This window comes from Pelophylax lessonae (genome assembly GCF_965119305.1).
Source record: "Pelophylax lessonae genome assembly, chromosome: 7".
In the NCBI taxonomy this organism is placed as follows: Eukaryota; Metazoa; Chordata; class Amphibia; order Anura; family Ranidae; genus Pelophylax; species Pelophylax lessonae.
In genome coordinates this window covers 78,654,574-78,678,089 of record NC_138774.1, presented here as the reverse complement: position 1 = coordinate 78,678,089, position 23,516 = coordinate 78,654,574, and the positions used below count along the sequence as shown (strand labels likewise).

At 44.9% G+C, this 23,516-nt stretch overlaps 1 protein-coding gene across 1 annotated transcript; it reads left to right on the top strand.

Annotated features, from left to right (window-relative positions):
- Positions 1-2,866: 2,866 nt before the first annotated feature.
- On the top strand, positions 2,867-21,195 carry LOC309559780 (uncharacterized protein). Its single transcript, XM_082263214.1, has 3 exons — positions 2,867-2,998; positions 17,330-18,990; positions 19,093-21,195. Exons 2-3 carry the CDS (start codon positions 17,376-17,378, stop codon positions 20,574-20,576), a joined length of 3,099 nt encoding a protein of 1,032 aa, XP_082119340.1. The 5' UTR covers positions 2,867-2,998; positions 17,330-17,375; the 3' UTR covers positions 20,577-21,195.
- Positions 21,196-23,516: the final 2,321 nt, after the last annotated feature.

The following is a 23,516-nucleotide window of genomic DNA, read 5'->3' as shown; positions in this document are numbered from 1 at the left end:
CCAAAAATATGTAACAGAGCACAAATTGGCCTAAAAGGATGAAAAATTAAAATTTTGATTTTTAATTTTTTTTGGGAATGCTATATAGCAGAATGTAAAAAATATTGTGGTTTTTTTTTTCAGAATTGTCGCTCTTTTTTTTGTTCATAGCCCAAAAAAATAAAAATCGCACAGGTGATCAAATACCACCAAAAGAAAGCTCTGTTTGTGGGAAAAAAAAGGACATCAATTTTATTTTGGTACACTGTCACGCGACTGCGCAATTTTCGGTTAAAGTAAAACAGTGCCGAATCGCACAAAACGGCCTGGTTATTAGGGGGGCAAATCCTTCCGGTCCAGAACTGGTTAAACAAGGACCCTTTAGGTATTATTTTACAGAAATGTTATTGAAATTTCAGATTAAAACAAATTGCTAATTACTTTTGAAATGACATCAGCATGTTAAAAATGATTTGAGATTTTAGTGATTAGGATTACAGTAAACCCCCGCTCCATCGCGGTTCAGTTTTTGCGGTCCCGATATATTGCGTTTTTTTTTGTAATGTTATTTTACTATATAAATCAATAAAAATTAAATATTTTTGTGTTTTCTATAGCTCTTGCTATGTCTCTCAGTATCTTTTATGTGTTTGAATTAATTTCTATTGTTTTAAAAGTGTGTTTAACCACTTACCGCATACTAACGTACCCATACGTCAGGTAAATTTGCGGGGTTATACCGGGATGTTGCCTCTGACTAGAGGCATCATCCCGGTACCGTGGTTTGAAGCCGACGGTCGGCTTTCCGTTGGTAACGACCGATGCGGCTCGGGAGCCGCTCGATCGTTACCCGAGTGAGCGGGAGGGGACGCCCCCCCCCCTCCCGCCGCCTTCCGTGGCTTTGCTCGGGGCTCCCGTCCCACCGGGAGCCCCGAGCACCCAGCCGGCACATCCGCCGGCTGGATGGAGTCCTGATGAATGCCGGAAACGGCATCAATCGGGTCTCCGATGACGTAACCCGGAGGCGGCGTCCATGACGTCACTTCCCGGGTTACTCTGCTGCAAAAGGCGGCAGATTTGAAAAACGGCTGTATGCAAAAACGCCGTTTTCGGCGTTTTGCATACAGGGAAGTGTAGTGGAGGGGTCTAGGGTCTTTTAGACCCTCGATCCCTCCATAAAGTGTACCTGTCACTATATATTGGTGTCACAAGGGATGTTTACATTGCTTGTGACAGCAATAAAAGTGATCAGATTTTTTAAAAAAAACCTGTAATAAAGTTAAAAAAAAGAAAAAATAAATAGGAAAAAAAAAAATTTAGCCGCCCCCGTCACCGTTAGCTCGCGCACAAAAAAAACGTATACGCAAGTCGAGCCGAGAATGAAATCGCTGTTCAAACCACACATGTGAGGTATCGTCGCGATCGCCAGAGCATGGGCAATAATTTAGAAAAAAAGAGCTACACTCTACCTCTAAACTGGTAACCGTTAAATAAATTGAAAGCGTCGCCGATTGAGATCTCTATTGACCGTAGTTTGTCGCCATCCCACGGGGGGGGGGGGGGAGATGGGGGGGCGCAATTTTAAACCATAACATGTTGGGTATCTATTTACTCGGCGTGACATCATCTTTCACAATATACAAAAAATGGGCTAACTTTACTGTTTAGTATTTTTTAAATGCAGTGAAATGTGATTTTTCAAATTTTTTCCAAAAAAATGGCGTTTTAAAGTCCGCTGCGCAAATACCGCGTGACAAAAAATTTTGCAATGACCGACATTTTATTCTCCAGAGTCTTTGCTAAAAAAATATATATAATGTTTGGGGGTTCTAAGTAGTTTTCTAGGAAAAAATACTGGTTTTAACTTGTAAACAAAAAGTGTCCGAAATAGGGCTGGGGCTTAAAGTGGAGTTCCACCCTCATTTTATACTTACCTCCATCTTCTCGCTCCGGGTCACCTGAAAAAGAAATGGATAATCGCATTTTTTTTTTTTTTTTTACTTACCTCGTAGCGAAGAAAATATACTTACCTTACTTCCTTCTTCCTCCTTCCTCGGCCGCGGCCCGTCGTCACTTCCTGGCTCTGCAATGATTCCTGGGAGCTGAACGTCATAGCTCCCAGGAATCATTGCGCCTGCACCGGCCCCGACGTCAGTTCCGCGGCGTGAGCGTCATCCCCTTCTAAACAGCTTCTGGGCATGCCCAGAAGCTGTGGAGGGATGACGCGCGCGCACCGGAAGTGACGGCGGGGCCGGCGCAGGGCATCGAGGGACCGAAGAAGGCGGAAGAGGACGCCGAAGAGGATCTCGCTGGCTTCAAGCTGCCCACATCTGAGATGGCAGCGCTGGACAAGACGTTTTCAAGGTAAGTATTTGTCCTAACAGGTAAGTGCAACCCGGGACAGATCAGAGGCTAGCCATTGTGGAATGCACTAGCCCTGACTGTCCCGGGGGTATTTTTAAAAAAAAAATAAATCCAGGGTGGAACTCCGCTTTAAGTGTTTAAAGACCTTAAAATGCTTTTACACGTACAGTGACATTAAAAAAAACATGCCTACAATGCATTTAATCGGGTTTTTCTATTTCGCGGCTGGGTCCGGGACGTAACCCCCGCAATGGAGGGGGGTTTACTGTATATCAATTAATAGCAAGGCATGCATTTTCCGAAAGATCGTACGACTTCCTGCATCTTCATACACGTTTCCACAGACACTGGATTCAGGAAGATGATAAACATCCAACGTGCTTTCTAAGCATTATGCCCATATTTCACATATTGTGTCATAGGCGGTAATCATTACGCATCAGTGTGTGGCTGCCGGCTTTCGCTGTAATGAAAACACACATGTCTGTCAGTGCGCTCTCTCGGGGGTTCTGAATGGTTTCGCAGATTGGTTGCCATGGAAACAGAAGTGAAGTGCGAGCGACGTTTGTGTGGATGTGATGGTGGGGGGGTTCTGTTTGCACAGACATACCGTCTGCAACCCACAGAAGAGAGGAGATCCAAGACGGCACGCTGTGTAAGCTGACGGAAAGGGGTGGGGAATGGAACCCAAATATAGAACCGCACAGGACTGCGATACATCATAGTAGGGAACTCCGCAGCCATTATTGGGACGGAGGTCTGTCACACAATGCAGTAAGGAATCAGGGACTTGGCAGCACACAGCAGAGAGCACAGGATGGAGGAAGGAGCTTCATGACCAGACATATATATACATTAGGACAGGAATACAGAAGCCACATACCTAGGAGGAGACCAGCAGGCATTGCACTAGAACACCACCATACTAGGAAACATTAACAGGGATGTTTGATTGTTCACTTATAAATAATCAAATCATGTAACAGCTTTTTTTGTGTAGTTGATATGCATATCCAGGGCTTAGTGATTTCACACTGATGCAATGCATGCATATCACACAGGAACACACAGGGGCTTCTACAATAACATCCCAAAATACATTAAACAATAGAAATGGGATACCTTGCCCCAAAAATTTCCTCTTTCAAAAGAAGAATGAGCAGGCAAAAAGGCAAGGGAGGGTTGGCAGCAGTAGCTGTATTGTAGATAATATTGCGACAATAGGAAAATTAGAGCACCAATGTGGATTAAAGGGGAACTTCAGCAGGGAATGGGAAAAATGCAAGTCAACAGCTGCAAATAGCTGCTGACTTAAGAAAGAGATACTTAGCAGCACTCTAGCACTGTCTTCTATGCAACTGATGCTTCTCCATGCCACAATTTTGGTTTTGGGAGCCGGTGGAGACTTTGTAATGTCTCACAGCAGGTTCCCCTTCTGTGCATGCGCATGCTAGACTAGTCCTAGACTAGTCTTGCAGGCTCCTATGATGTGATCCGAGGAGGCTGATAGTGTGGGAGGTGGGACAAGATGCCATCATCCTCGCCAGGACAAGGGGTGGGCAGGACAGGCGGCTGCCCTGGGCACTGTGGTATTGTGTGAGGTGTGGGGGGGGGGGGTGCCACAAAGATTGAGGGAAGGGGATTTATGTTGGAAGAGAGAATTTGTGGATGGAGTGGTGATCTAGGGGGATTTGTGTTGGAAGGGGGAAGAAGATTAGTGCTGGGAGGGAGATTTGAAGTGGGGGAAGAAGATGTGTACTAGGAGGTGAGATTTTAGGGGGGGGTTTTTGGGGGGGCAATTGAGCTGGGAGGATTTGGGGGCAAAGATTTGTGTGGAGAAGGGGGATTTCAGCAGGGGTTGGATTTGTACTGGAAGGAGGGGGTTTTTATGTTTAGGTGGTAAGCATGCAGATTAGTGCTCAGTGTTTTTGTGGGGGGGGGGGGGGTATTTTGCTGACACATAATGCTCCTGCATCATGATGGGGGGGCGCGCAGTTTGGCATGCTCGCCCAGGCTCTAGATGACCCAGCACTGATCCTTGCCTAAAGCGAGATTTTACCAGCACGCCAATGATCTCCTGAACAGGTCCAAAGCTTTATTCAGTGATCACATCATAATTTTAGAAGCAATGTTTTGTAGCCACTCGGGACCCCCTTCATCAGGCATGTGACACCAAAGCCTGAAGAAGGGGTCCTGTGTGGCTCTGAAACGTTGCTTTGTAACTATGATGCTAAAAACAGCTTTGGACCCGTTCTGGAGATCCTTGGTGTGTTGGTGACATACACCGCACTTTGAATGTCTTTAGTTTTTAGTGGGTGGTTGCTGCAGCACCCACTTACTCCCACAGCTATATTTCAGGAAGGTGTGTGTTGGGAATATTGTGTTTGTCATCCTTGCCTAGGCGAGGAACAAGGAAGCGGGAGCAGGTACCGTGAAAATTGGCTCCCACTCCTATTATATCTGATGAGGCTGGGGGAGAGGAAATGAAAGCAAGTAAGAGTAATTTTAGGGTGAAGGTCCACTTTGAAGTTAAATGTTTTTCTGGAAGGATGGGTTTAAAGACCTGGAGCGGTGGTAAATGTCTGATGGCATGTGGAGTGGTGTTCCAGAGAGAAGGAGTCGCATGAAAGAAGTGATGAACAAAGACAAGGAGCAAAGCTTGTTAAAGGGAATGTTCGTGGTAGGACCTTGTCTGGAGACCGGAGGTGTATTATACATTTTACCTTGATACCAGGGGGCAGAGCACACTCCATTAACTAAACTGTGTATGGGATAGTGGGGTTGATTTACTAAAGGCATACAGACTGTGCACTTTGTAAAGTGCAGTTGCGCTCCGCAAGAGCAGGTGCTCCAAAGCTTAGTAAATGAGCAGAAGCTCTGCTGACTTCCGTCAATCAATCATGTGCAAGCAAAAATTATTTTTTTTTAATTTTCCTTGCACGTGATTGGGAATTCTTTGTAAAGTGAAGCTTTACCCCATTTACTATGCTTTGGAGAAGCTGAACTTTTCAAAGTGCACAGTCTATTTGCCTTTAGTAAATTACCCCAGTGAGTTAAATCAATGGGTATGCATGTCTAGTATCTGAATACTGCAGCAGAAATTGAGTTTTCCAGTTTTTTGGTTATCCAGTTTTGGTGATCTGTGGCCGCCACAACCTGTTGACCAGAGTGGAAGCTGGCGTAGGCCTTCTGCTGATATCAACTATCCTCATCAAGGTTCCATTGGGTTGAATTACTAAAGGCAAATAGACTGTGCACGATTGCAAAGTGCAGTTGCACTCAGCAAGTGCAGTTGCTCCCGATCTTAGTAAATGAGCAGAAGCTCTGCTGACTTCCATCATCCAAAATCATGTGCAAACAAAAATACTGTTTGTTTTTATTTTTTTCTTTTCCTTGCACTTGATTGCGTATTCTTTGCAAAGTTAAGCTTTACCCCATTTACTAAGCTTTGGAGCAACTGCCCTCTGCAAAGTGCACAGTCTATTTGCCTTTAGTAAATCAGCCCCCCATTTTTTTGCGAGCATGCCTTTCATACATTACATCTGCCCAGCATGGTTACAGGCGGCAGCCTTTGGATTTGCTTTTTGGCCTTTTGTGTTAAAGTGTATCTCCAGCCAAAACCTTTGTCATCAGGTTTTGCAGAAGAGTCGAGGGTTAGAACCCTTGTCATGTTTTTATTGCTGTCAGTTTGTTCTGGTGACCATTGTAAGTAGAAGGGAAAATGATAGGAAATGCAAAATGTTAAGGTTGTCAATGCAACATATTGAGAGGAGTAGTATTCTATTTGGAATAACTTAACTGGTAATAACTTTTTTCCTCTAATTTTAGAGAGATTTATTTTTAATTCTAGTTATAATCGAAAGTAAAGAGAAAGATCCCCAATGAGGAACAGACAGCAAAAAAGACAACTAAGAGGGGTGTCTGGCTAGAGATATACTTCAATACGCAAATGTGTCTAAGGCCCCTTTGGTGCGCCTGACAGACTCCGTTTTGCTCAGTGGGTATCGATCCACCAATCCCAGCTCAGCAGGCAGATGACAGGTCCGTCTCTACTTACTTTGCAGAGATGGAGCTGTCAGATCCTCGCTCTCCTCTATGGGAGATCGGATGAGAATGGACCGCCTGTCTGTTTTCATCTGATCTTATCCGATCCTCCAGACAGATGGAAGATAGGGTTTCCATCCGTCTGGATTTCACGGACTGGATCGGATCGGATACCAGCGGGTGTCAGCGGAGATGTCTCCGCTGACATCCACTGCTCCATAAGGCTGCATGGAGCTTCTGATCAGGTCTGTCTGAAAAACTGACAGCCGGACCGAATCAGAAAACCGTGTGAAAGGGGCCTAAGGCTCACCATTTTGTCCAATCAAGTTTATATCTACCAAAACTATGTAAGCTTTGGGAGCTACCTAAACTATCCAATCAATTTGTATCCAATCAGGCAGGCCCTTGCACTACATACTTGTTGGTAGGTCTAAAAGAGATTGTACAATCGGATTGTAATGTGTGTGGTGAGCTTAACAGTTTGGTTTGTTACAATATTATTATTATGATGATGAGATAGCCGTATTTGACGCAAATTCAAACATTTAAAGCGGTTGTGAACTCTTACATAAACCCAGTGAAGTGACTGGCCTCAGGTGATACACCGAAATTAAACAAATCCTCTTATGCAAGTTGTACCTGTTTATCTACATTATTCTCTCTTATACATCTGTTCAAAGTCCAGAATTTATACAGCTTGTCTGAGCGTTCAAAAAAAACTGGGCAGAGAGCTGAAATTACACTCTGCAGAGCTCAGTGAGGAGAGCTCTGAGAGCTGATTGGAGGGAAGAGACACCCCTCTTCACACAGCTCACAGGAACAGATTGAGGCTGACAGTCAGCTGGAACTCCCCTGTCACCATGTTTCTCTTGGTGTCAGGAAAACTTGTCAGAAGTGATTCATGCTGATAACAGGGGAACGAAGCAGCACACAGAAATGACACCTAGGGAATGATTTACTAAAGGAAAATAGACTGTACACTGTGTAAGTGCAGTCTCTCCAGTGCTTAGTAAATGGGGTAAATCTTCATTTTGCAAAGAATAACTAATCACGTGCAAGGGGGGGAAAAAAAAAACAGCATTTTTGCTTGCACATGATTGGATGATGGAAGTCAGCAGAGCTTTTTTTTTTTTTTTTTTTTTTTTATTTGTTAAGCTCTGGAGCAACTGCTCTTGCAGAGTGCAACTGCACTTTACAAAGTGCACAGTCTATTTGCCTTCAGTAAATCAATCCCTTAGTGCTCTTACACACTATAGAGGGATGTGCTTTGTTCATATTTCACGTCTGAGGTTTACAACCACTTTAAGTACTGTTTTTTGTTTTGTCAACAAAGTGATAACTATGTGTGTGTTTGCTTACTGCTTGTTTTTAAAAGATTTGCATTTGCTTATTTAATAATATTTTATACACAGTGTAGTAGTTTAGGGTGCTTTCACACTGCTCTGTTAAAAAAAATCCTTCAAAAACGCATATGCATTTTTGAGGTTTCCGGTGCGTTTTCTGGTTGGCATGCATCTATGAAACATAGAGTTGATTTACTAAAGGCATATAGACTTTGCACTTTGCAAAGTGCAGTTGCACCCCACAAGAGCAGTCGCTCCAGAGCTTAAAGCGGAGTTCCGGGCACAAAAAATATTTTTTTTTTTTGTGCCCCTCCGCTAGGTATGCCTCACCTGAAAAGGAATTGGATAGTTATTTTTTTTTTTTTTGTTTACTCACCTTTTTATTGAAGATCGTAAATACTCACCTATGACAGCTTCCTCCTCCAGCGCCGAGGCTCACCCCGTCACTTCCTGCCTCGCGATGATTCCTGGGAGCTAAACGTCATAGCTCCCAGGTATCAATGCGCCGCACCGGCCCCGCTCGTCATTTCCGGGCGACGCCGCATTCCCCTGCTAAACAGCTTCTGGGCATGCCCAGAAGCTGTTTAGGAATGCGGCGCCGCACCGGAAGTGACGAGAGGGGCCGGTGCAGTGCATTCTGGGACACGAAGACGCGGAAGAAGACAGAGAAGAGGACCGCGCCGGCTTCAGCTGCCCACAACCGAGATGGAAACGCTGTGGAGGAAAATTTCTAAGTAAGTATTTCTTCTAAAAGGTAAGTGCGAACCGGGACAGATCAGAGGCTAGCCATTGTGGAATGTGCTAGCCCTGACTGTCCCGGGGGTATGTTCAGAAAAAAATCGTTTCTCTGCCCGGAACTCCGCTTTAATAAATGAGCAGAAGCTCTACTGACTTCCATCATCCAGTCATGTGCAAGAAAAAATTCATTTTTTTTTATTATTATTTTCCTTGCATGTGATTGGGTATTCTTTGCAAAGTGAAGTTTTACCTCATTTACTAAGCTCTGGAGCAACTGCACTTGCAGAGTGTAATTGCAAAGTGCACAGTCTATTTGCCTTTAGTAAATCAACTCCATAGATACGTGACTCAAAAACACAACAACAAAAAACGCAACCGCAGTGTGTTTTTGATGCATTTCTAATAAATTTGATGCATTTTCCATTCATTTCAATGGGGAGCTGTGTTTTTGGTGGGGTTTTGAAAAGCCAAAGATGCAGCATGCAGGACATTTCAAAACATACTGCATCTACAGTGCAGTGATGTGAAGAGTAACAAAGGATTTGAAGGTAAAGATTTGTCAAATTTTTCTTGCCTTTTAATAGAGGTAAAAATGCAGCAATAACACATCAGTGTGAAAGGGCCCTTATATTTGACAGCTTATTTTATTGAGTTTATGATGGAACGGAGGGTGGGTGCTGGTAGGCTGAATCACCCACTGGCTGATTATTACTCACAGGAGCTTTAACATAGAGACTTTGACACGGTCATCCTCCCAATTGCTGTTATAACCATTAAAGCGATAGTATACTCCGCCTTTTAATTTTTACCTACAGGTAAGCCTATAATAAGACTTACCGGTAGGTAAAATTAATATCTCCTAAACCTGCACGTTTTAGGAGATGTTCACCCTGCATGCAGTCACTGACATCACCGGCGCATGTGCTCTGAAGGTCCGGCGTATCTTGCCAGACCTTTAGAGCTCCTTGCCGGAAAGTGAACACCGCGCGCACGTGCGGGAGTGACGTCATCGCGGCTCCGGCCACTCACAGCGCCACGAGCTGTCGAACCCAGAAGAGACGCCGAGGGGAAATGTCAGGTGCCTCAGCGGTGTCTGGGGCTTCGTTCTAAGGTAAGTATTTCATAATGTGCTACTGTGCGATGCATACTAGCACATTATGCCATTGTCTTGCAGGGTTTGTTTTTTTTGGGGGATACAACTGCTTTAAATATAGGAAAACTCCAACAGGTGCATGGGACCCCTTCTACATAGTGAAGTTCTGATTTCACTGGGAAAAGCAGCTAAATACATATTTACAGGGCTTTTTTTCTCTGAAAATAGTTGCAGGTACTCCCCTCTTCTGAGTCACCCCTTGTCTCCACGCCCTACCAACCTCCGAGCGCTGTCATTTGGTTCCACCCTCTACCCACATCCCAGTACCCCCCCTTTTAGAGAATACAGAACCAAGTATCATGTTGTGGTTCTAGGTAATATGTATAGAGTTTATTAATGATAACTAGAAAAGCAGTAAAATAGATCCCGTGGAATCAGCAGCAATAGACCCCCCCAACAATAGATCCCCCCACAATAGATACCCCCAGCAACAATAGAAGAAACAGTTAAATAGATCCCCTGCAAACAGCAACAATAGACCCCCAACAACAATAGCCCCCCAGCAACAATAAATCCTCCCCTGCAACAATAGACCCCCGCTCCAACAACAATAGTTCCCCCAAGCAACAATAAATCCTCCACTGCAACAGTAGCCCCCCCACCACAAAATGCCCTCCAGCAACAATAGATTCACCCCAGCAACAATAGATCCCCCTGCAGCCAGCATCAATAGGCCATTAAGCTCACCCCACTGACCCCAGCATCCTTTTGCCATTGCATACCTTCAGACTTTCAGACTGGAGGTGCCGGAACTGCGCTCCCCTGCGTTCCCGCTGAAAAAAAGACCTGCATATATGGGAATCCTTTTATCTGCCAAATGATTTATAATTCTGTTTTGCCAGTCTTGTGATACAGACCAACCTGAAAGCATAGCCGGAGGCCAAATGTCCGGGGCAGAAGAAGCTCTGCTTAGAGCAGAACATGCTTCAGCCTACTGACTAGGTAATGAAAGGGCAACGGCAAGCCGGTAAGTCACCACTTATCAGAATCTAGTTGGCAGATTGGTGTTGGTGTATAAGCCCCCCCACCCATAAAGTCTGAGAATTCCTGTACAGGGTTAATAGAAAGATAATAATTATAGGAAATCAGGTACTTAAAAGAGAAATATGTTATTTTTTTGTTTTTTTTAGAATTATACTTTCCTAGGTGGATCGGTCCACGCTGCACCTGTCCCCCAGCGCCTCTACACTGGGAGCTGAGCGATCTAACACCACCGATCGCTCAGTTCTCTCAGCTCCCTGAGCAGAGACCTTGTGACTGACAGTCGGAAGCTCTCTGCTCTAACCCCCCCCCCCCCCCCCCCGCGCTCACTGGAGCGCTGGGCTGTGGAGGGGGCAGGAACCAGTTTTACCAGTTTAGAGTTACAGAGAAGGTCTTTTTCTAGAATTATTGCTCTTACTCTGGCGATTGCGGCGATACCTCACATGTGTGGTTGGAACGTTTTCACACTGTGGGCATGACTTTCTTTCATGGGCGAGCTCACGGTGATGGGGGCACTTTAAAAATGTTTTTCCTATTTATTTTATTTAATTTTTTATATTTAGCACTAATTTAAAAAAAAAACAAAATCTGCATTTTTTTAATATTGACCATTAGCAGCCAAGCAAACTGGAAGTGACGTCGCTTCCGGGTTATTACATCGGGACTCCAACCTGCGGCGGGGGAGGGGGGGGGGACTGGGATAACGGCTAAGTGGCTGCTGAGTGGCATCTGTTGTTATCTCCTGAAAGCTGACCGCCGGCTCTAAAAAACAGTACCGGGGTGACCACTTCTTCAAGCTGACATGCAGGTATGTCGGTTTGCGGGAACTGGTTAAGATAAAAAACTGTGTGCAGCAGCCCCCCTCAGCCCCCTAATACTTACCTGAGCCTCCCGCTCTATCCAGCAATGTCCACGAGTACCTCGGCCGTCCAGGACTTTATCTCCTGATTGGCTGAGACACAGAAGTGGCACCACTGGCTCCTGCTGCTGTCAGTCAAACTCAATTAGCCCATCAGGGGAGAGAGGGGGCCAGGCCAAACGGCAGCTCTGTGTCTGAATGGATACACGGAGCAGCAGCTTGGCTCGGGTGCCCCTATAGCAAGCTGCTTGCTATAGGGGCACTTAACAGGAGGGAGGGGCCAAGAGCTCCATCCAGGGACCCGAGAAGAGGAGGATCCAGGCTGCACTGTGCAAAACCAACTGCACATAGTCAAATAAAATTATTTTAGGCAACTAAAATCGAATGTGTTTAGTTAAATTGTAATGCATTATTTAAGCATTTCTATAGAATTTCCAAACTCATTATATACTCCTGGAGTAAAAAAATCTGATATTATTTATAGTATTAAGGTTTGAACAAACTCACAGATACAGATTTAGCCACTTTGAATGGTCTGAGGAGGCCTGTAATGCTGTACAGTGCTCTGAGCTGTGGTCTGAGGAGGCCTGTAATGTTGTAGAGTTCTCTGGATGGTGGTCTGAGGAGGCCTGTATTGCTACAAAGTGCTCTGGACAAGGGTCTGAGGAGGCCTGTAATGCTGCATAGTACTCTGGATGGTGGTCTGAGGAGACCTGTAATGTTGTACAGTGATCTGGACGGTGGTCTGAGAGGCCTGTAATGGTGCACAGTGCTCTGGATGTAGGTGGTCAGAGGAGGCCTGTAATGGTGCACAGTGCTGGATGTGGTCTCAGGTCTGAGAGGTGGCCTGTAATGCACAGTGCCCTGGATGCCACTGCCAGCGGTCATAGGAGGCTTGTAATGCACACACGGTGCTCTGGACTGACAGGGGTCTGAGGGGAGGCCTCAGGCCTGCTGTAGTTGTAATGTACATTACACACTTACAGTGGGTGCTCTGTCTGCTGTCTCTGCTCTGGACATGGGGGGAGTCATCTTGTGACTCGTGAGTCGGGATTCAGGAGTAGGACTCTCGTCAGGACTCAGGAGGCCTCGCTGTAATGCACAGTGCTGCTCTGATTTTTGGCAGTCGTCACGGTGCACACAGCTGCTTTAACTCACTTCGTTAACTAAAACGGATTTGATTTTCATCATAGTTTTCATCAGTGGATGAAAATGTGCTGCACTTTTCGTTTAATTTTTGTCATTGTAAAAGTGCAGCTGATGAAAACTTTGACGGAAACATTTTTTGTTGACGAAATTAACACTGGTGACAACCCAACCCTCCTATTCTTGTATGGGTGTCAAAGAGCAGAAAGTAAGGGAAAAACTCACCAAAGGAATCACAAGTTGAAAAAACTTGACAGAAAGGTAAACTCTTCCCTTCTAAAATAGACTAAATCTGAAGTATCACCAAAAATATTTTTCACTATTTGCACAGTATAAATAAGTTAGCTCTAATATCTGTTTGCTGCAGCATTTAAATTAGTGATTGACCGATTATCGGCAACACCGATATATCGGGGCTGATATGCACTTTTCCCAATATATCGGAATCGGCCATTTGATTTACCAATATTGCCGATATTTCGGGAAAGTGCTTGTACCGGAGTGATGCCTGCAGCTAGAGGCATCACCCCGGTACCGGTGTCCATAGCCGACGGTCGGCTGTCTTGTAATGACAACCGATGCGGCTGAGAAGCCGCTCGGCTGTCATTCCAAGGAGCGGGAGGGGACGTCCCCCCCTCCTGCCGCCTTCCGTACCTCGCCCAGGTCTCCTGTCCCACCAGGAGACCCGGGCACAGTGGCGTACCAACAGGGGGGGCGGGGGGGACTTTCCCCCCTGGGTGCCACACATTAGGGGGGTGTCAGGGAGCACCAGGGTGACACCCGGGGCCGGCCGCCGGACTTCCTCCGCCGCTCACTGCGCTCACTGACACAGGAGAGGAGGAGAAACTGTATAAAGCAGAGCATGGGAGAGAGACTCACCATCACTCACGAGCCCTGCATACACAGCAGGCGCTGCTGGAGTTAACTGTGCTAGATAATGAGAAGGCGATTGGTTGCTAGGACCGCCTATCAACCAATCACCTGCTCATTAACTAGCACAGTTAACTTCGGCATTTCCCGCTGACCGCTGTGTATGCAGGGCTCGTGAGTGTGACAGTGAGACTCTCTCCCATGCTCTGCTTTGAACAGTTCCTCCTTCTCTGCTCTCCTCCTAATAAGGTAGGAGGGGCGGTTGTATTGGAAAGGTGTTCTATTGGGGGGGGGGTCTGCATTGTAAAGGGGTTTTATTGGAGCAGGGGGTCTGAATTGTAAAGGGGTTTTATTGGAGCAGGGGGTCTGAATTGTAAAGGGGTTTTATTGGAGGGGGGGTCTGCATTGTAAAGGGGTTTTTATTGGAGGGGGGTCTGCATTGTAAAGGGGTTTTATGGGGTTTTATTGGAGGGGGGGTTGTCTGCATTGTAAAGGGTTTCTATTGGGGGGCTTGTATTGTAAAGTGGTTCTATTGGGGGGGGTCTGCATTTTAGAGGGGTTCTATGGTTCTTTTGGGGGGGGGTTGTATTGTAAAGGGTTCTATTGGGGGGGTTGTATTGTAAAGGGGTTCTATTGGGGGGGGTCTGCATTGTAAAGGGGTTCTATTGGGGGGGTTTACATTGTAGAGGGGTTCTATTGGGGGGGGTTTGTATTGTAGAGGGGTTCTATTGAGGGGGTTTGTATTGTAAAGGGGTTCTATTGGGGGGGGGGGCTGTATAATGTAAAGGGTTCTATTGAGGTGGGGAGAGGGCTATGTCATGTAAAAGGTTCTATTGGGGGGGGGTGCGGAAACTGTGTAATGTAATGGGTTCTATGGGGGGGTGGGGGCTGTGTAATGTAAGGGGTTCTTTTGGGGGGCAGGGGCTGTGTAATGTGAATCCAGATATAGGATCCGCCCCGGGTGCCAAATGCTCTAGGTACGCCCCTGCCCGGGCATCCTACCTTCACCGCCGCCGTCTGACCGAGTCTCCATTTCTTTGAATTCGGGGCCGCTGAGTACCCGGAAGTGATGTCATGACATCACTTCCGGGTACTGGCGGCGCCTAATTCAAAAAACTTACAGCATTCAAAACAGCCAAACTTGGTGTTTTGAATGCTTTTAAGTGCAGAGGAGGGGTTTGGGGTCTTTTAGACCCCCAGATCCCTCCACCACAGTACCTGTAGACATTAAAAAAAAAATAAAAAAATTTTTAATGTCCAAAAATATCGGCCAATATCGGCCGATACCGATATCCGATGACCAAAATAACGGTATCGGTGGTAAAAAAAATTATATCGGTCTAACAATAATTTAAATCATACCTTATTTTTACTCAGGCAACAGGAGTTGGAGCCGAACATCAGATGCAGAGACTTGTAGTTCCAGCTGCAATACACTGAATACACTCTGGGTTGCTCACTCTCTATCTCCTCCATTCATTCTTTCCAATGTATGCAAGGTGTTCTGTGATTGCAGGAGGGGAGATCTTGATGTTCATTCTCACCTCCTCTAATCACAGAGCACCTTGCTTCCATTTAAAAGAAAGCAAGGTTTTTAATGAATGGAGGAGGTTCTGAGTGAGCAACTTACAGTGATAGGTGTACTGAGTGTACTGCTGGCGGAACTACGAGTCTCGGCTCCGGACGTTCGTCACCGACAGAAGACATGAGTAAAAGTAAGCTATGTAACAAACGCTGCAGCAGCCAAAGATATGGTACACTACACATCATTAGAGCTAAATCATTTTAATTATGCCTCAGCATTAAGCATTATCTTCCTATTTCATTAGGCTGGCACAGGAAATGCTTGTGCATTATACCTGGTCTATTTAATCAAGCTGCATTCCACAGTATTTATTGATTATTGATTGATAAAGAGCTTCTAAAGTAATACTATCACATGTGATAATAGTGCTTGCACCCACAAAGAGCTTACATTACCTGCTGAAGTGGCCCATATTTGAACTGTCTATGGCCAGCGTAAGCCAAGCCCCATTCAAGCTAACAAATGGGCAGGGCTCCTGCAAGAATTTTTGTCTACACAGGTGAAGGTGCATTTTAGCACCCCCCCCCCCCCTCATCCTCCAGCTACCCCACCCTGGTACTGCTAGCCCACCTCCCCCATCCTGCAACCATGCTTGTACTGCTGCACCCCTCCTTCCTCCAGCCACCTCACGCTGGTACTGCTGACCCACCCCCCAGCTTTATGCCACCCCACACTGGTACTACTGTACCCCCCGACCTCCAGCCACCCCACGCTCGTAGTGCTAGAATGCCCCCTCCCCTGCTCCATGTCACCTCACACCGATACTGCTGTACCCCCACATCCTCCAGCCCCACCAGGATAGTATTGCTAGCTAGGGTTGCACTCATGCAAATACTCTGATACCTAAAGCCGATTTCTTTGATACAAAATAAATGGACTCAAATTGCACTGCAAAAAATCACATGCGATTTGAACAGGAATGCGGTTCAATTCCTGTCCAAATTATATGCGGTTTCCCACACAGCTCCTCTGTTAACCCAGGCTTGTGGGCAGTGCCATCTTAAGAGCATTAAGGGGCCCCGGGCAATGTAGTGCACTGGGGCCCTGCCTACACAATCACCGACGAGAATAAAAATGCAAATTATCAATAAAGCGATATTTATTGGTACAGCAGTGCCAGGCTAATGACAGCTTCCAAGTTCGGCGGCTGGGTATGGTGAACACACACATGGACGGGAGTCAGACTTGACTGTCCTGTGTGTGCCTGTTCCCATGGAGGCCGACAGGCATTCCTGCAGCTGTGGGCTCCCCTTCCGCAGCCCAAGTGGCCTGACAGTAGCGCAGCGCCGACAGGCGTTAGCCACCTGCTAAGTTCGGCGGCGGGATGCACACAGGAATCAGGACTAATGCTTGGCTGGGGCTGGGTTGCGTTCCCATTCGGTAAGATGGCCCTGAGCCTGGGTTCACACAGGAGGGGTGCCGGAAACCGCATTCGGTTCGGACAGTAGTTGCACCACATTCCTGTTCAAATCGCATTTGATTTTTTTGTAGCGAGATTTGAGCGTAATCATTTTGTATGTGATCAAATCGCACAGCAAAGGTATCCATTGGCGAGTACTTGACCAAAAGTATTGGTACTCTTACTCGCCAGTAAAAAACAGTATCAGTGCAACCCTACTGCTAGCCCAACCCCCCACCACCATGGTTCTCCTGCCACCCCCTGCTGGCCAACAAACATACATACACCGCTCAGGCCAAAAAGGGAAAGTACAACATATCCGTTGCAGGTGAGGGTAGACAGGTTAATGTTTCAAACGACACACTGTGCTCGGTCACCCCCCGCTGGTACTGCTAGCTCACCCCACCATCTTCCAGCCACCCCACACTTGTACTGCTGGGCTCTGCATACAGGGAGGGATGGAGGTGACTCTGAGGGTCCCATGACTCTGGCTGGGGGTTTGGAATTTCTCACCCTCTATCCTGCCACCCTAAAGCAGCTGCCTATATGCTGGTGCTGCCCCTGCAAATGGGTAAATAAAAAATAAGGAGGCGAGGGCAGTCATATTACCAGTCAAAGCCTCATGACAGGTTCTCCTCCAATCACAAGAGAAGTGTTCTTTGCATTGGTGAGCAGAGATAAAGGATATGAGCCCTTTTTTAAATAAACTAAAATTAGCATATGTTAATGATTATTTTTATTTATATCCGCATATGTAAACAAGATCAAAGAAAATGAAAAAGCAACCCCCTTGCGACATAGAGATCTCATAAAACAGATTCACATATTATTTTCTTTGACCATTCATCATTTTTTTTTTTTTTTACAGGTACTGAAGATAAGATATTATCATTAGCCATATAACCAGACCATCTATGGGAATGCCACAGCCAGGCAGTCCAGAAACGTCTGAAAATGCAGTCTCTGAAGGACATGATAGATCGCAGAGAACATCAATGGAATCTCCTAAAGCAGCTCAACCATCTTGCCTAAGAGGCGGGTTCATCTGTCTGTTTCTGAAAAGGACAGAGCAGGATAGGTCCCTGGAGGGTGCCTCGTCAAGCAATCAAAGCACAGAGGACAAACATGGAGTTAGAGGGAAAAAACGAAAGGTGCTGAGTGGGAATATTTTCCGGTTACCTTGTCTCAGACCAGCAGAAAGAAGAGAAACTGGTGAGCAGATTAATGCCCAAGTAAATAAGGTAGATGAACAAGGGAACCAGGGAATTCCAGAAGAAGAATTAAAACCATACTCCAAGGCGTCCTTTTTGAGAAAAATTAGAGGCTACAGAATAATGAGAGAGAGAGATGCCACAGAGAAGGAAAAAGTGATAGAAATGGAGCAGTGCAAGGAAGGTTCTTTTGTAGAAGAACACCATGAGAAAAAATTAGACCTAGGCGGAAAAGTTACTGAACCAAAAAGATATGAGGATTTATTAGAAAAAGGAAAAATGTCAACAGAGAAAGAAAGTGAAGAAATGATGCAAGGAGAAAAAAGGAGCAATGTTCTACAAGAGAGAAAAGCAGAATTAAGTGCTAATCGGGGTGACCGGGAAAACAATGACAAGAATTTAGGAGGTCCAGAGACAACTGTGGGTGAAAAGGATAATGGTGGAATGAACATAGGTGTTAAAAGGAATGGCATGGCAGAATACAAAAACCCAACAGACAATACGGAAGAACTTGGAAATGACCTGAAAGAACAAGAAACTCATGCAGGCAAGGCAAACGGACACAAGGACAAAAACATTTTAAGCCAAGAGAGTCAGAAAGAAATAGTGGAGGACCTGGACAACAAAGTCACAAAGCGGGAACAAACAGAAAGCATACCAGAGCCAGGAGACAGCATAAAAAATCAAGAGATCAACTCACAAAGGGTACATGAACTGGACAATGACTTACCAGAACACATTCAGTTCATCCACACAAAGAGGGCAGATGATGTGGTAAATGACTTGCCAGAAAATGACATGTTAATAGAGAATGCAGAAAAGCTAGAAAATGACTTACAAGAGAAAAAAAGCCCTGAAGAAAATACAGGAGACATGGCTAAAAGCTCACCAAGGCAAGACGAAAATGAGGAGAGAGCAAGATCTGAGTTTTCAGAACATAAAAAAGATGGGGAAGTGATACCAGTTGTAATTGAGCAGAAGAGTCATGCAGAAATTGCTGAAGACACTGAGAAAAAACAAGACAAAGTAGAATTGGTTGAAAATCTTCCTAAAAACAAAACTCATGAAGAGGTTGAAGGAGAGTCAGAAAGCCATTTGCTAGATAGGGACAGTTATAAAGAAAAAAGAGACCACTTTATAGAAAAGGAAATCCATGTAAAGATTGTGAGGGGACCAGAAAACCATTCTCAAAAACAGAATATCCAAATGGGGAACTTAGAAAAAGTAGACAAATCACCAGAAAGGGAGAGCCATATACAAAAAGAGAAAAATGCAAGAGACTACCTTCTAGATAAAACCAGCCATATACAGAAAGAAGGTACAGCAAGAGACCAGTTTCTAGAAAAGGACTGCCATATACACAAAAAAGAAAAAGCAGGAGACCAGTTTTTAGAAAAGGACTGCCATATAGACAAAGAAGAAAAAGCAGGAGACCAGTTTCTAGAAGAGGACTGCCATAAACACAAAGATGGAAAAGCAGAAGACCAGTTTCTAGAAGAGGACTTCCAAAAACAGAAAGGCGGAAAAGCAGAAGACCAGTTTTTAGAAGAGGACTGCCAAAAACACAAAGATGGAAAAGCAGAAGACCATTTTCTAGAAGTTGAGTGCCATAAACACAAAGATGGAAAAGCAGAAGATCATTTTCTAGAAGAGGACTGCCAAAAACACAAAGATGGAAAAGCAGAAGACCAGTTTCTAGAAGAAAAGTGCCAAAAACACAAAGATGGAAAAGCAGAAGACCATTTTCTAGAAGTGGACTGCCATAAACACAGAGATGGAAAAGCAGAAGATCATTTTCTAGAAGTAGACTGCCATAAACACAAAGTTGGAAAAGCAAAAGACCATTTTCTAGAAGTGGACTGCCATAAACAGAAAGACGAAAAACCAAAAGATAATTTTCTAGAAGAGGACTGCCATAAACAGAAAGACGGAAAAGCTAAAGATCATTTTCTTGAAGTGGACTGCCATAAACACAAAGGTGGAAAAGGAGAAGATCATTTTTTAGAAGAGGGCTGCCATAAACAGAAAGACGAAAAACCAAAAGATAATTTTCTAGAAGAGGACTGCCATAAACAGAAAGACAGAAAAGCTAAAGATCTTTTTCTTGAAGAAGACTGCCATAAACAGAAAGACGGAAAAGCAGAAGACCAGTTTCTAGAAGAGGCTTGTAATAAACAGAAAGACGGAAAAGCAGAAGACCAGTTTCTAGAAGAGGCCTGCCATAAACAGAAAGACGGAAAAGCAGAAGAACAGTTTCTAGAAGAGGACAACCATATAACAAAAGAAGGAAAAGCAGAAGACCAGTTTCTAGAAGAGGACAACCATATAACAAAAGAAGGAAAAGCAGAAGACCAGTTCTTAGAACAGGATAGCCATTTACAGAAGGCAGGAGACTGCTTGTTAGAACAGAACAGCAATACCGAGAACGCAATAAAACCAAATACGCTCTGTCTAGAGCAGGAAGGGCATGGGAATAATTTGGGAAAAACTAAAGCCCCAATAACTGAACAGGACAGTCTTGAAGAAGGAGAAGGTAATTTGCCAAAGGAGAGCAAATGTGTAAAAAAACATAAAGGTCTAGGAAAAGTATTTTCAGAAGAGATCAATGACAGGTCAGTCAAACAGGAGATTGTAATCAGCCACACCACATGTACAGCAAGATCAGAGGAACCACACTCAGAATTCTCAACATTTCAAGAAGAATCAGCACCAAACACAGTGAACTTTAACTACTACCCCCAAGAGGGGAATAAGGAAGACATAAATAAAGGTGAGGATGATGTGATGGAGGATGCAGAATGGAGATCACTGCAGGTAGAGGTGAAAAGCATGGTTCAATGGCTAGTAGAAGAAGCCTCTGATAGGTTGGAATGTTTTTCCCAAGAATCCCAAGGTACTGAATAGAATCAATTCTTAATTTGGATCTTATAAGCTAGGATATGTATGCCTGACAAGTCACTATTTAAAAAATAATTCCACAGGATATCACTTGCGTGTATCCAGTCATGGAAGGACGCTACTATACAAAACACTGAACAGCACAGACGTGTGAACAAAGAGTTAAGATCAGCCAGACAGGAAACTAAAGAATGACTACAAGTTTTACACAATATTAAACACACCTACGTGTTAATAGACTAGCTGCACAAAACACGCCTATGTTTTGAATAGAACTGCAAGTTTCACTAACTATGGGACAATGATAAGTCTATGAAATCACTGCACATTTCACAGTATCCGGTGTATATGGAATGACTGTAAGCATTGACACTTGAGTTAGCAGAGCATGTATTTGGATTTGCTACAAACTTCGTATGCAGTATAAAATAACTTATAAGCATTTGGAATGTCTACAAGCTCACAGATAAAATAATCACATAGCTATAGGAATGGTAATTCAGGCTTCACAACAAAACACTGCAGAGAATACACCACTGAATGGGATTAAAACACATTTATAAGAACTGTTTGATTTTTTTTTTATGAGATATTTTAACCACTATTAGTCTTTAAAAAAATAAAAATTCACCCTTATTTCAGTTACCACAGTTGTTTGTGTCCTTTCCTGGAACATGGGGGGAGATTTACTTAAATTGGAGCATGCTAAATCTGGTGCAGCTCTGCATAGAAAACAATCAGCTTCCAGGTTTTATTATCAAAGCTTAATGGAACAAGCTAAAGTTAGAAGCTGACTGGCTACCATGTACAGCTGCACCAGATTCTGAGTGCTCCAGTTTAAGTAAATCTTCCCCATTGTCTCCACAATGTTGTCATTAACCTCCTACTGTCCACGTAAAGCATATGTGCGGCGACAAAGAAGGTGGGCTTTAAAGTGACACCAGATAATGTTCTTATTCTCCCTAAAAATCCAGGGATGAGCTCGGGCGTGTTCGAGTTCGTACGTGCCCGATCCCGCCAGGAAGCCGACACTGCACTTTCCCGATCTGCAGCTGCACAGATTGGGGAAATGTCTCACTGCCTGTGATTAGTGGAGTGTAGTGTCGACTTCCTGGCAGGATCGGGCACGTACGAACTCGAACACGCCCGAGCTCATCTCTACATAGCAACTACTTAAAGTGGGTGCAAACTCTTACATATACCCTGTGAAGTGACAGGCCTCAGATGATACGCAGAGATGAAACAAATCCTCCTACATAAGTTGTACCTGTTTATCTGCAGTCGTCTCTTCTCTACATTTATTCAAAGTGCTGAATTATAAAGCTTGTCTGAGAGTTCAGAAAAAGGGGGTGGAGAGCTGAAGTTATACTCTGCAGAGCTCAGTGTGGCGAGCTCTCACAGCTGACTGGAGGGAAGGGACACACCCTCTTCACACAGCACTTAGTGCCACTTTAAGACTCACATGCAGCACATATGCCTCCGTAAACGCCCACGGTTTCAATGCTGGCAGCAAGCTCACTGTACACTCCCAGAACAGTGACTAAGCTGTCATAGAGAGCTCCCGGTCTCTAGTAATGATCAGGAGCTAGTGGGACTGACTCCTGATCATGTGACAACTGTGACGGCCAGTCATAGTGTTCACGTGATAGGGAAATCTTTCTTGCCCCTGGGCATAAAGGTTTAATTAAAGATACATCCAGGCTGGGTGAGAATGGGGTTCATTTTTAAGAGAATGGCAGTGCGCAAGACTTAATTTAAAAGTAAATTAAACTTTTTGCAAGAGAGTGAATGTAAACATGTGTGAAAGTCTTCTGATCTGATTTAAAGTGTACAGTATGTAAACCCAAAGACACAAATTGAATATATTGAAGCTTACCAGTCATTAGATGTGGTGGCTGTATTCATTTTTCCTCATCATGAGAAGAACATTTTCAGGAAGTACAGAAAACACCTGCTGATCCTGCCAATAATGCAATGTCCTTGTCACTTCCTGTGAGCTGAAATGAAAGCACAAAGACGCTTAATTTCATTGTGTAAACTACTAATCTGATATACTATGAAATGGAGATGAACAAAGACAGACATGTTTAACCACTTCCCGCCCACCCTATAGGCAAATGACGGCAGGAAGGTGGTTACATCATCCTGACCGGACGTCATATGACGGCGGCGAATGGTGATCTGATGTAGGCTCTTTACCATGTGACCAGCTGTGTCCAATCACAGCTGGTCCCATAGTAAATAGGAAGTGCCGTTGACTGGCTTTCCTTAGTTCGTGCCTGACAGGCACGAGTAGAGGAGAGCCGTTCTGCGGCTCTCCTGCTGACAGGGGGGGTCGGCACTGGTAATCAGAGCATTGATTACCAGTGCAGACCCTTGGGGGGGTGCCACTAGAACCACCAGGGATGCCCACCCATGACCCCAGGGAGGCCCACCATGGCCACCAGGGATGGCAATCGGGGCTCTGGGAGCCCACCAGTGCCCTCCCCATCAGTGCTGCCCACCAGTGCCCTCCCCATCAGTTCTGCCCACCAGTGCCCATCATTGCCATCTATCAGTGGCACCCACCAGTGCCCATTATTGCCCACCAGTGATGCCTATCAGTGCTGCCTATCAGTGCCACCTATCAGTGCCCAGCAGTGCCACCTATCAGTGCCCACCAATGCTGCAGATCAGTGCTACCTATCAGTGCCACATATCAGTGCCCATCAGTGCTGCATATCAGTGCTGCCCATCAGTGCCACCACAACAGTGCCTCCTCATCAGTGCCTGTCAGTGCGGCCTCATCAGTGCTCATCAATGCAGGAAAAAACGTATCTATTTACAAAATTTTATAACATAAACAAAAAAAACTTTTTTTTTTTTTCAAACTTTTCGGTCTTTTTTTATTTGTTTAGCAAAAAAAAACCTTGCGGAGATCAAATACCACCAACAGAAAGCTCTTTT

Excerpts from the sequence above, each read along its gene's own strand:
- LOC309559780 (XM_082263214.1), top strand. The coding sequence starts at position 17,376 with ATGGGAATGCCACAGCCAGGCAGTCCAGAAACGTCTGAAAATGCAGTC. Across the intron at positions 18,991-19,092 it reads CAGCCATATACAGAAAGAAG|AAAAAGCAGGAGACCAGTTT; the intron begins GTACAGCAAGAG and ends TAGACAAAGAAG.